We start from the raw sequence: 13,067 nt of genomic DNA, 5'->3' as shown, positions 1-13,067 counted from the left end.
ACTCAGACAACACTCTCTAAAAGTATTGACATTACAAACACACCAACCCTGAGCCTGGAGCACAACAGTTACTGCCAAATTCCCCAGCTACACCTCAGAGAATCACAGTGTCAAATAAAAACACATTCACCTTGCATGGTCAGTATCTGGCATATAGGAAAGCATTTCTAAGGACAATACTTGGTATGTAAGGTTGAAGTATGAAAACTATTACTTAAGTTCCTTTAAAGACTAGAATAATTAGACACCACCAACAGATCCCAAAAAAGACTTAATTATAAGCTGCATGATCACTCTAAGATAAAGACACAATAAATTTTGATGCTCTCTCCATTCAGAACTTGCTAATTTCATAATGCTATAAATATGTATAGTGCAGACAAAACATGTTTTCAAATTAAGCCAACATTTCACTTGGTAGAGTTATATTATCTAAATATAGATTAAAAAAAGCAATAGCAACAGCATCTTCTCTACTTACAAGTAGAATTTTTCATCCCATACTGGATTCAAATTCCCAAAAATAGTTTTTGTTCTTCGCTTGTTTTTGCCAACTTGCACAGTAACATATGGGTCACTTGAACCAGTTTTGTCCTTAGCCTGTAAGCCCTGAGCACAAAGAACTGCAACAAAGGAGAGAAATGTGCTTTAGACCTCATAGCCTTTATTGCCAAGAAGTAAATGAGAATGACAACAGCAACAGGAAATAAAGGCCTCACAATGAGAGATCCTGAAGAAAAGGTTTCTGGACTATTTTCCCAATGTCTGTAACTCTGGAGACTGACAAGGTTTGTCTAATTACCCTTCTGGACTGTGTCATATTTAAAAATATAGTTTAATAGAGTAATAAAGATTCACTACTTTGAGCACAAAACAAATACTTTTCACCCATAATTCAAATACTTTTCTTAAACTTTGCTTTAGTCAAAATGGCAAGGAATATAATGTTGCATAACTTGTCTTGAGTCTGATAGTTTCCTAAAGTTTCCTGCCCCCACTAAATAAATAAAAATTTCCAAAATTTCTCCCAAGATCCAAACTAACATTTCCAAAGTAAAACCTCCAATAATATAAAAAATATATATTCCACAGTTCCCTGTGGCTTATGGAACTAACCATGAGGGACATTGCTGCCATCTGTTTTCTTGAGATGAACTATGACTTTTAGAATACTTTCTATGCTATCACAGAGAGGGTGACAGTTCAGATCAATTATCATCAACTGTTTATGTATTTGCTATCCTTTCTGACAGTTAGTGTGGGTGTATAGCTAATAGATATGAATTTAGTAGCAAAAATAAATACATACAATTTGATTTTCTATCATAATTCATAAAAGTGGAAATCTCAGGAGAAAGCAGAACTCTCAAAGAGCAGCCTACCAAACCAGAGAACTGCAGCTAAAACACTTGCTCTTGCTCTTACCATTCAGCAGCAGTTGGCTTTGTTATTTTGCACACATTTTTTAAATCATCTCAGTGGTAACATTGAGTTAACGTTCTCTAATGTCAATCACCTTGGATAATGAAGCTCCCTTGGCGTGCTCAGAAAAATGATTACCTAAAAATGGCACCTTGCTCAGCAGATCAGGTCTCGGTGTGGGTTCAGTCATATGTGCTGACTTCAGTGAAAGAAGTAAAATTCTGCTATTCTTTAAAACATCCAATTTCTGAAAACACTCTTAGGAATAAAATAGCATATTTTGTCTTCACCATTCACTCTAAATCCACAGGGAAATTTTTAGAAGGCAAGGAAGTATCCCTCTCCTATTTATGCAGTAGAATGAGGGGACAGCCTAGCAGAAGTCTTCAAGGATTAAATTGTATGTACATAGTGCCCTGAACACTAGACAGCCTTCAGTATCCTTTAGAGGTAGAACTAAAAGTAAACATATGAATTAAATATGTCCTTAGTGCTTGGTGACAGTCCCAAAATTCCACAATTATTCTTTTGAGTTTCATGCACCACCTCTCAACCTTCAGAATAGCCTCCATTTATGCTGAGGTTTTAGCTCAAAAACTGAAATGTCAAAGTCAGAGGACCTGGAATCTTCATGAGCAACCAGGTTAATGCAATTGGAAGCCATCTGGAATATGTTTGGAGTGAACAGAATTATGCAACATCAGCATCTCTAAAATGGAACACACCCTTAGTCAAGCAACGTGAATGGATAATAAGTTTCAAAACCAATGGGATCTGGAATTGCAAACTCAAATGTTTTTTTAATCACGTAAAACCTTTTTTTTGGTGAACTTAAACTCTTGTACTTGACGGCAAAAATCTCATCCTTATCACAGAAGATATTGGTAGGAGGTAGAGGAGATACATTATTTTTACTTGTCTTCCTTCCTATAGCAGTAGAATATAAAGTGGTTTTGGCAACTTAAAACTCGTGCAGTTGGCATCCTATAAATTCCACTGTTTTTATATGCACCAAGTATGCAATTGAACACACAGTCCAGCTCTACTTATAAAAAAATCTTGCTCCTGAATCAGGGGAATATGAAAGAAAAACTCTTAGAACAGAAGAAAATTACCTGTGATAGTTATTTTTGCTGACCATTTCGATGTTCCATCCAAAACACTTTGTTTTGCTGCTTTTGTATATTGTGCAAAATCTTCTTTAGAAATATTAAACATTTCCTGGATCACTTCAAACACCTCTGGTCTATTTTTCTCTCTAATCTTCATTCTTTCCTTCATAGCGCTAATAATATTCTGTGTTTTGTCTTCTGCACCATGTTTGGAACTTTTCTCAGCTGCTCCTGAAATGAGAGAAAAGGTCACCATTGTTATTGAAAATTAACTTTGTTCTTTTTCCTCTCTAAGGTCTCCAGTTAACTCTTGGTACAGCAGTACCTGAAGGAGATCTTCCTTTCACCTGAATAATACCTCATATATATATATATTCTTTGTGATATATAAAATTATCAGTTGATTTATTTTAACATGAGGGGTTAATAGTAATCTTCCATCAGTGTTATGTGTTATACATAAAATTATTTATTAAACCAGTACTATTCAGTGCCGATCACTACTGTGGGAACATCTGTGTACTGAGCAGAAAGCACAAGTTTTGTGATCTCAAAACTTGATCATTAGAACCACACCTGTGGTATTAAACTCAGAGACTTTTTGGAAAGGAGAGCCTACCCAAGAAAATAATTTATCACAGGTATGGAACAGAAAGGTTCCCCTCTCCAATAAAATGGTCATTACTTGAATGGTCATGATAAGTTCAGTAATTATATGAGGATGGTAGAAGAGATCAAGGGATATTATCCTTCTTTTGAAAAAGTTTTTGTTGAGGCATTCACCTTGCAATGGCTAAAGAAATAGAACTGGAAAGGTTCATCTTGCAGCATAAGATTTCAGTGAAGTCTTACAAACCAAATATTACATGCTTTGTTTTTTTCAGTTTTCATTGTGTCAGAAGGTTTCTTAGCACATTGGAGGGCAACTGGTATCTATATCTATAGAGAGATGTAGAGTGGGAAGGCATAATGTTATAATATTGGAAAAGTGTGGGTTGAAATACCAGATACCAGTGATCTCAGACTGCCAAAAGGCTGAATTATATGGCTTCTTCAAGGAGTCTTCCATGGCTACTAAATCTTGAGAAATCTTGAAAATCTCTTGGTCAGAGTACCTAATCTTTTTGAATATAGAAGACCAAAATTCTAGCAATTAAAGATTATCCAGACTGAAAAATTAGGAATTAGTAGAAATAGAATTATGTGCTACCATCACCAGTTAAAAAATTCTCTAGGGATTTTATTATAAAAGAGATGATTGCTGAGCTGTCTGGAAAACATGACAGGTCATTCTTAGAAGGTGCAGGAGGGAACTTTTTTTCATTTTCTCTTATTTTCTGCCCTTCCTTAAAAAGTAGAAATGTAACAACCTAACTGAATGATAAACCCTGGGCACAATCTGAATGGCAATAACATATTCCTGTTAGAAACCTTGTTGATTTTTGAGACAGTACAGATAATACTGAAATATGTGTTAAAACACAACTTCCTTTAAGTAAATATCTTTCTCTTTATACTCATTTATTGCAACTAGTTTTACGTCCCCTATTGCTAACAACCTCTACTGCTGTCTATCATGCAGTATTGATCAAACTAATTAAGACAATAGTGTAACTTACATTGTACAGGAAGTTAACAAGCTCCTTTCACCCTAGGGACTGATACAAACTTGACAAGATTGAAATCAATTCTAATTTGATATTGCACCTAGTACTAGAAAGGATATCTTATTGAAGATGAGAGAGCTAATGAAAGTGCTACTGTTTTTTTTCTAAATCTAATTGAGAACAAGTTTATATTATTGACCTCAAAGATCTTGAGATGTGAATTCATTTCTACAGCCTACATTAGCAATGATTATATATTAAAAAGAAAAAAAACCCACAGAAGTTTGAAGGTGAATACATCCTACTGATTACAAGTTGGGCAAAAGAATGACTATGATAAAAATAACTACATTTCACTTTATGACACTGTTAGCATCAGCTTTCTCAGAAATAGAGATTTAACCAATTGGTCAATTCATTTTTTCAATGGAAAACAAGAAATATGAAATTTTCAAAGTAGTATACTATAAACGCTGAACAATTAATCTGTTGCAAAAAATATGACAGGATGCTCAGAAACATTTGCATACTAATGAGAAGAGTGGGATCCCTTAGGCTTGTTAAATATTTTATCTGCAATTTGCCTTCTAGAGGTTTTGTTCTTTTAAGACTCAGTTGTTTGGGCTGGTGATATGGGCCAAGGGACAGCAGCCCAGTTTCAACCACAGTGCAGAATCACAATTAAGCACAGTTAGGAAGTTTGATTTAGACATTGATCACTGATTTATTGTCCGTGGGATCAGTAGCTCTGGGAAATTTTAATTGATTCTGGAGCAGTGCAAACCTTGAGCATCCATCCTGCATGACAGCTCCTCACACAGAGAATATAGTGAAATATCTACGTAGTTTTCTAACCTGTAGAAGCTCTGAAACATATCAACAGTAAACAGTGTTGAATAACTCCAGAGTATGAAAGCCCATTCCACTCCAAATCAGAAAACTTCCAGGTCTTGATTTTCTATTGCTTAGAATCTTACATAATAATTATGTTGTAATTTAAAAATCATTTCAATACACCTGATATATTTTCACAGAACAATGTGTGGTGGCTGGAGCCAAGCTGAGCTTTTTGCTTGCTCTGCTTTAATTCTAGTGCCAAATGGCTTACTGACTAAATTTTTTTCCCTTACACATACAGTATTTAGTATTTTGAAGGGACAAGATCCTACTTACTGTTTCATATTTTTGACTACTTTATAGCACATCAATATGACTACAGTAAGTATCAGGAATAATTTAAAAATATTTCCTTTGACATTTTTTGTGTTTTGAGTAAAACAGAGAGGGTCTATGCCAAGTAATAAATTGCTCCAGATATTGCCATAGACAGTGGAAAGTAAATAATTCACTGATGTTAGCAAGCATTATTTTGTAAAAGCCCAGCAACATTTGACAGATTTCAAGGACAAAAGCAAAATGAGTAGGTTTTCTAACAGTAGGTTTTTCTAACTAGGTTTTCTCTAAAGCTTCGGGCTAACTTCTCAACTGAGGAGCATCAACACACCTTCACTGATTTTGGGTGATCTGGTCCCACATTTCAAGGTATTGCTGAGCATACACACAAAATCAAAAGGTGTGAATTAATACACTTCAGCTATAATGAAATACTCACTCTGCAAACAGTCAGCATTTAGGAGGTCTTGGCACTTCTCATGGCATTTGACACCACATTCTGTGCATCTCATGCCTTGTCTGGCTATGCCCCAAAGGAGGCCTTCACATTCGTAACAGTATGTGGGAGTTGTAGCTGTCCAGATTTCAAAGTTATGCGGTGTAGTTGATGATATTGGATAGATCAAAGCTTGCAGGGTCTTCTTGAAGACATGGATTTTCTGTTGGGTAAGAAAAGAAGTATTTCAGGTGTATTGTATATCACAAGAGAACTGTTTCAAACTATATGCTATTTACACCAAAAATGTTAGAAAATATCAGAATGTACATAGAAGTATAAAATAATTTGTAAAATACTCATTTTACATTTACTCATTACATTTACTCATTTTGCTTTACACTTTGAAAAGAACTCTGCTTGACTGTTTTCTCTGATTACACAGAGCAGAGTTAAGTTGGAATAAAGTTATTCAATTAACACAAAGTCTTATATAAATATATTTTTATATTTTGAGGCAGAAATTAAAAAAAAAAGCAGCATTACATTCATTTGGGCATATTAAGTAGCTACCTAACATTAATTCTGAAAATTTAAATACTTCCTATAGGGACTTAGACATATTGCAAAAAATGCCTTTTAATTATATACAACACTATCCTCTAATACCAAGTGTCTATATAACCTCATCAAATAAAAGCAAGCCAATTGTAGGGTTCCATTTTATCTGTATTCCTATAATAGCATACTTACTGTTTCATTTTTACACATCAACTTGCTTTTTACTATAGACAAGAATGATACATACTCTCAAAAATCCAAACCCATTTCTTGGACTGTTTTGGCTTAAAACCCATGACTAGCTGTACTACAAGAACAGTTATTGGCTATTTACTGATTAGCATTGTAACAACTTCAGTCTCCGCTCCTTAGTGCTTAATAAGATGAAAACAAAGCAGTCCCTGTAGTTTTGCACACAAGACCTTGGCTTATATGGGTACAATGCTCTGGTTTGTTTATTTGAGCTTTTTTTCAGGCACCTGATCTTCTAGGTCCAGGCAATTTATTGGGAATAAGAAGAGCTCAGCAGCCTCTATGCAGCACTTGGCACCGAGCTTAGGTTGTTTGTGCCTTTTTCAGGGAGTGGGTGTTGACTAAATGCATACGTGACTGCCATGAATGTATTAGAAGTTCTAGATTCCCTAATAAAGGAATAATTGTTTCATTTAGAAGGAAGAAACTGTATTACAAAAAATATCACCATATTATGATTTTAGAATAAAATAATAATCCTATCATCAGAATATCATGATATTCTTATTTTAGAAAGAAGAAACTGTATTACAAAACATATCACAGTGGGATATTTCTGAAAGTCTGCCTGTCCTACCTTGCCCTCCTCTGGTGTGGATATTATGGAAGGTAGCTCTAATGCTGGCTATAAAGCTGTGGCAAGGGAATAAGATTTTGCAATTTGTGTGCTTTGTCTATTTTTTTTTAACATCACTGCCACAGCTCTGAAAATATAGGAAGCAAGGCAAACTTATTCAGTTAAACATTTGTTAGCACTCCCTTATCTTTCATATTCAGCTGTGGTAAATGTATGCCAAATGGAAGATATTAACCTGTCTAAAAATATGCTGACATATTCTTGGTTTTATGTACCTGCATCTCTACTCAAACTTGTTAGATATTCTGCTAATAATAGATTGTCTGATAAAAGTCAAATATTCTTTTTGTGTGCATATCTGCATAATGTTGCACAAAGTCATCAATCAAAGGAATTTTGCTACCACAGGAAAAACAGTACCATGTAGCCATAGGGTAGCCATTGATTCATAGGATCACTAAAAATAATAAACCCAAATATTAGGTAGCTTAGGCTACAACAGCACTTACTGAAGCTAGTAGTTACTGCTGAAAACAATATCCACCCTGTGGAGCCTGACCAAAAATATATGGTGAGACATTTCATGGACATCTGATCTAAGCACAACTGAGAGCACTGAAGAACTAAGTAAGAAAAAAACCTGATACAGCAGAAAAGACTAAAAAAAATAAAAATACTGAATTGCCCTCCAGGGTGCTTCTCAGCCTATCCTAATAACTTCCCTGAAAGCAGGCAAAGGTGTGCACCAGTTTGATTTGGCAGAACCTAAGAACTGTGATAGTAATGACTACCTAACTCTGGAGAACTAATTTTTGTATATTACCCCACTTTTGCCTTCCATGTTACAGGGACCAGAAAGGAAACTTTAAAACAACCTAAAGTGAATTTATACAGCTTGCTGAGTGAATAGTGTTTCTCAGAAACCACTGATTACACTCTCCCACTCCTGAGCTCATGTAGCCTCAGTACAAATCCTGCCCTTTCACCCTGTTCAGCTTCAATATTTTTCACATTATAAATACTTTCAGAATTTTTCCAGTAACTTTTACATTTTTCTGAAATGTCAGTAAGTAACAAAATATACCCTCAACAGGCCTTAAAATAAACCTTTGAGGGTAAATGAAGTTTTCAGCTGAAAGACACAATTTGTAGATTGGTTTTGCTGCTGAACATGTTCTTTCCCCTGTTGTTAATAAAGCAAATTGCAAAGAAGAATTTTATTTCTCTTACTGTCTGGAGGCTTTCATTCCTATTACTCTTCTCTGTTGAAATGTTTTTGGTATATGAATTACAGAGCATAACAACATGGCACTAATAACTTCCAATATAAGTATATAACTAATAACTGGTTTGGCAACAGTTAGCACTAGTCATATATAGAATTATTTAGTTATCTGCTTATCCTCTAAAGGGAAATTTACTTCTGTCATATTCTACCTGAAATACTTGATGATGTCATTGATGTATAATTTTCAAAAGTGTGCAGCTCTGTCTTTGTTCAACAAAGCAATTAAATGGGTGCTCAACTGAAAGCATATGTCTAAGTATTACACTGTTTAAAATGTCTTTGGGTCTGTGCTTGAGAAAACACAAACTCAGTGTGTCATGAGCGTGTTGTACCAAAAGGATAGCAGTGTCAGGTGGCAAAGCTCAAAGCGTTAACCTCAGGGTGTAATTTTTTGAGTAGGTGGCACTTGAGCTTTAATAAAGGCATTAGTTCAAAGAATTTTCATACTGAATTTAATCAGCCAAATAACCCACACCCACCAGAATCATTAATATTCCCTCCAGAAAGAAACTTGGAGGAAGGTAAAAACTAGAAAACCCCTAATCAGAGGAATAACTTGCCCAAAGGGGAAGTTTTTTCCTTAAATTTCATTGGTGACTGCATTTCTTGATCTGCATTTCACATCTTCATTTTGTGGAGAGTATCTGGAGAATTCTTTTATGCCTGAAAATGTCTGTCCTTTTTGTTTTCAAATCTTGCTCTACCCAGTGTAATGATCCCCTAGGTTATTAAGTTTGGCTGGCTACTTAGAAAGTAGAAAAGTAATGCCTTTCCCTTGTTTTAAATATCCTGCAAGAGGCTTTACTGGCTGTACCCTTTGCTTGTCTGGGAAAGAGCACTCCCTGGCCCTTGGTATGTGTAGTGAGGGTGGCATAGGACTGGCTTCTTTTATTCATCTCTACTCTGAATTAACTTTTTACATTTTCTCATCAAATGAACTTTCATGTGTCTAAATTACATTTGCTGTCTGCCTTTGGACTTAAATTTTTATTTCAAGATTGCTTAAGAAACAACTATTTCTGGTACACAGTTTTTCAAATGACATCCTTCAAATGGAGGACAAAGAATACAGAGGTATAAAAATACATTCAAATGAATTTTCCTTTTCCATTTCTCCTGAATCATAATTCAGTAGTTAAGATCCCATAGTTCTCTATTCTATCAACCTTTGCTGCTATTTTGAGATAGCAGAATAAAATAACTACTGCCCCTACTGGAAGAACATTTCAAACACCATCTGTTTTCCACCTCAGCAACCTATCCCTGAGCACCACCAAATCATGACTTCATTATTACCATACAAGCACAGAAAGTTCACAATAAACCAGGTAAGAATGATGTCAATATTTGTGCTACATGTTTCAGTTCCCAGAACACCTGTCAGTATTTTCTGTTCTCCCATTCTTCTGCTATGCACCTTGACAACAATGTAAGAAAAATTCAACTCTTCGTTTTTCTTCAGAATAGGATGTATTTTAGAAGGCTATGTATGCACTAGCAATTTGAGGAACACAAAATGGGCCTGTATTCCCTCAAATTATTGCTTTTGCTTAGATCATACATAAATCTTGTGTCACACTTTAAGTATTCCTGAAGAAAATGGCACCTGTTGTGTTGTTGTTCAAAAAAATGTCTTTTGTCAAATCTAAGTGAAATCAGTAATGGAAAACCACAGCTCATGCATTTTACTAGCTATGACAGTATGTTTTTTCAAAAGACTCTTGTGGCTACTTCTTGTATGAATTAAATATTTCTTCTAGAATCACATATATTATTAGCATGAGTTATTTTTTTTTTTAATCAAGTATTATCCCAAGGACTGGGAAAAGTGATCATAAAAACTCATCTTGAAGAGCCCTGTCATTCTAATTGCACTCACAGTGTGATGAAGATAGAAAGATGATGAAAGACTGCAGGTAAACATGGTACAGTTGGACAATTTAAAACAAAAGGCTTCCCCAGATAGCTGTTTTGTAAATCAAAGGTTTTCTTGGTTAGTCCCCTCTGACCATCATGGATGTGAGTCAGCAGAAGCAAACCTGGTCTTGCTACTGTGGATCAGGCAACAAATTCTGCCCAAGTTCCCTGAAAGTTCCTACACAATAAATGGAATACATTCCATTTCATCCAGTTTGGAGTGTGTAACACTGAAATAATTTTCAGAGATCTTTGAACAAAAATTTATCTGTTACCTAAATATCTTAAACCCGTCAGTGAAAACACTTACCATTTCTTCAGTGTTTATGGAGGTCCGGATGAGCATGGCCATGGAAATACCAGATTTTCGAGCTGCAAGGGTCTGTTTAGGGCAAATGCAAAAGAGTCACCAATTATACAAGTAACAGCAACTGTTGTATCTAATGGAAGGCAAATACTATTTGATTATACTACTGGATGTAAACAAAACTGTAGAAGATACAAAACCTTTTAGTTAATGTTTGCAGCTCACAGTTTTTAGGGTTTCAGTACAGAATGGAAGTACACTTCCCATCATCATTACTGTTTCTTTCAGCAGTGCCCAGCTGAATTGCCATTCCTAATACAAAACCTGTAATTCAGAGGTTTGTGACTCAGTTTTTTTTAAACCACAGGCTGTCACTGTTTTTCTGCTTTGCCAACCAAATTAATGTGGTACAAGGATAGGCATCCTGCCCTAATTTGGAAGCTGACTGTGCCTGCAGCAACATGGGAGATCATTTTGCAGTAGTCTTATGGTTCAAGTTGTCAGTCTGGATAATTTTTTGTAACTCACTGAGCATTTTTAAATGGTGTGTATGTATATAAAATGCTACTTAAATAAAAAGACCTCAAGAAATCTTAAAGTGTTATTTTCCTTAAAGAAAATATTAATTCAATGCTATGGATAGCTATACAGAGAAATACTTTGGTTGAGACAGGAAAGGAGACCAGAACTCTCTGTCAATCTATCCTCATTTGGCCACATGATGTTATTGGTATATGGAAAACTTCTGCTTCTGAAGACAATTTACTTGGTTGTAGAGATGAACTCCTTTGAGCTAGCATGGTACATACAAAGGGACTGAAATATAAGTAATTTTAATATACAATAAACAAAGAAATTTTATATTCCTTATTGCAATACCGCAGAAATTTAAATGGGTCCTTGAGAATTAACTAGCGAGTGTAATGATCAGAAAGGACCCTGTGGGAATGAGTTCTGTGTGTTTTACAAATAATATTTCAAATCTGAACATCACTTCTGCTATCAATAATCCTTTTGACCTGACAGAAACAGATAAGATTTATTCCACTGTGCACAATATCAACCATAACACTATAAATCCAGTTATATTACTGGACTGCACCTGGAGTTTTGTTTTCATTCCTCCTTTCTCTTATTCTAAATCATTCCAAGCGTGTTTGTACACTTGAGCCTTATCTCTGTTCTTCTGTCATCCACTATCTGCTTTGTCATGCTTTGCTGCCCTCACAGTCTAGCAGTGTGTGGATCAATTATACCACCCACTAACCACAAGTCTGTTGTTGCCTTTGTTGTGAGGATACAGATTTTCACCTAACTGTGAAGTGGGTCTCTGTAGTCCATAATTACAGAACTATTACAGCAAAAGTTCAAATGATACTTTGTATGTGACATTCTTATTTTTGTGAAATGCATACTGGGCCAGAAGCAATTTAGGCTTACATCAGCAAAGGAACTGCATCATTAGTCTCTGGATGAAGAGACAATTCCAATTTTTTCCAATTATATAATTTTAACAGTGGTATATTTAAAATGGATTTCTATTTATTTATTTATAAGATTGTTCAATTTTAATTTTAAATGTTCACTTTCCCTAATTCAATTTTCAATACGTTTCTCTTGATGATAATTAAACTTGCAGACTGACACAGAATTATTAATCTTGTGAAACCAATTATAGGGTAAGAAATCATCCTTGGCTTAGTAGTATTCGATACATCTCCTATTACAAAGAATCTTCCCTTTTTTTTTCTCTTTTAAACTCAGCAATTTACCAACTCTATGCCATTAATTTGCTATCAGATTCTCCATTCTTTTATTATTAAGTAAATAATCCTGTTTACTTCTCTGTGACCATCCTTTAATTCTATGAATGTGGGAAATGCCATAGTTATGTGCCAGTGAGACTGACAGCCTCAATGGTTGTCAGATTAGTGTTCAGGCTTTGTTTTTTCACATTTTTTGTATCAAACACAACACTACAAGACCCACATATCAAAGTTAAAAATGGCAAGTGAAAATGCTTTTATATCGTTAAGAGGAAAAGAAACAATTTTCATTATCAGTATAGTTCTGGGTTTTAAAACAATGTACTGTAAGAGCATCAACTTTTTGATCCCTCTTGAAGCACAGGTTTTTGCTCAAAGTCTTGACAAGTAGCCATGTAGATTTACTTGCCTGCACTGTGCTAGTTTTATAGTTTTCATGTCCCCTACACTTAGGAAAGGATTTGACCCTTCTAGGTCTCAGTAGCATAATCCTGGCCATTCCAAGCAATAGAGCAATGTGAACGACTTGTCAGGACAGGAGGACAAAGGGCATAAGAACATTAACCTCAAATATAGGGCAATGACTGCTGCTGTGTTCTGTCCTCCAGCAATACCAAAGAACATGAGCCAGCAGAACTGCAGTTTCATG

At 35.2% G+C, this 13,067-nt stretch overlaps 1 protein-coding gene across 2 annotated transcripts in view; it reads right to left on the bottom strand.

The window, feature by feature from the left end:
• The window catches only part of UNC13C (unc-13 homolog C), a 169,243-nt gene that overhangs the window by 84,285 nt on the left and 71,891 nt on the right, over positions 1–13,067 (bottom strand). For both annotated transcript variants that reach the window (XM_077185387.1, XM_054642193.2), the window contains 4 exons: positions 10,656–10,727; positions 5,754–5,973; positions 2,538–2,765; positions 482–623 (listed from right to left, as the gene is read on the bottom strand). In XM_077185387.1, the coding sequence (XP_077041502.1) occupies positions 482–623; positions 2,538–2,765; positions 5,754–5,973; positions 10,656–10,727 (662 nt within the window). The remainder of the gene's footprint in view (positions 1–481; positions 624–2,537; positions 2,766–5,753; positions 5,974–10,655; positions 10,728–13,067) is intronic.

This window comes from Agelaius phoeniceus, chromosome 13 (assembly GCF_051311805.1).
Source record: "Agelaius phoeniceus isolate bAgePho1 chromosome 13, bAgePho1.hap1, whole genome shotgun sequence".
Lineage (NCBI taxonomy): Eukaryota > Metazoa > Chordata > Aves > Passeriformes > Icteridae > Agelaius > Agelaius phoeniceus.
This window is presented reverse-complemented; position numbering and strand designations above follow the sequence as displayed.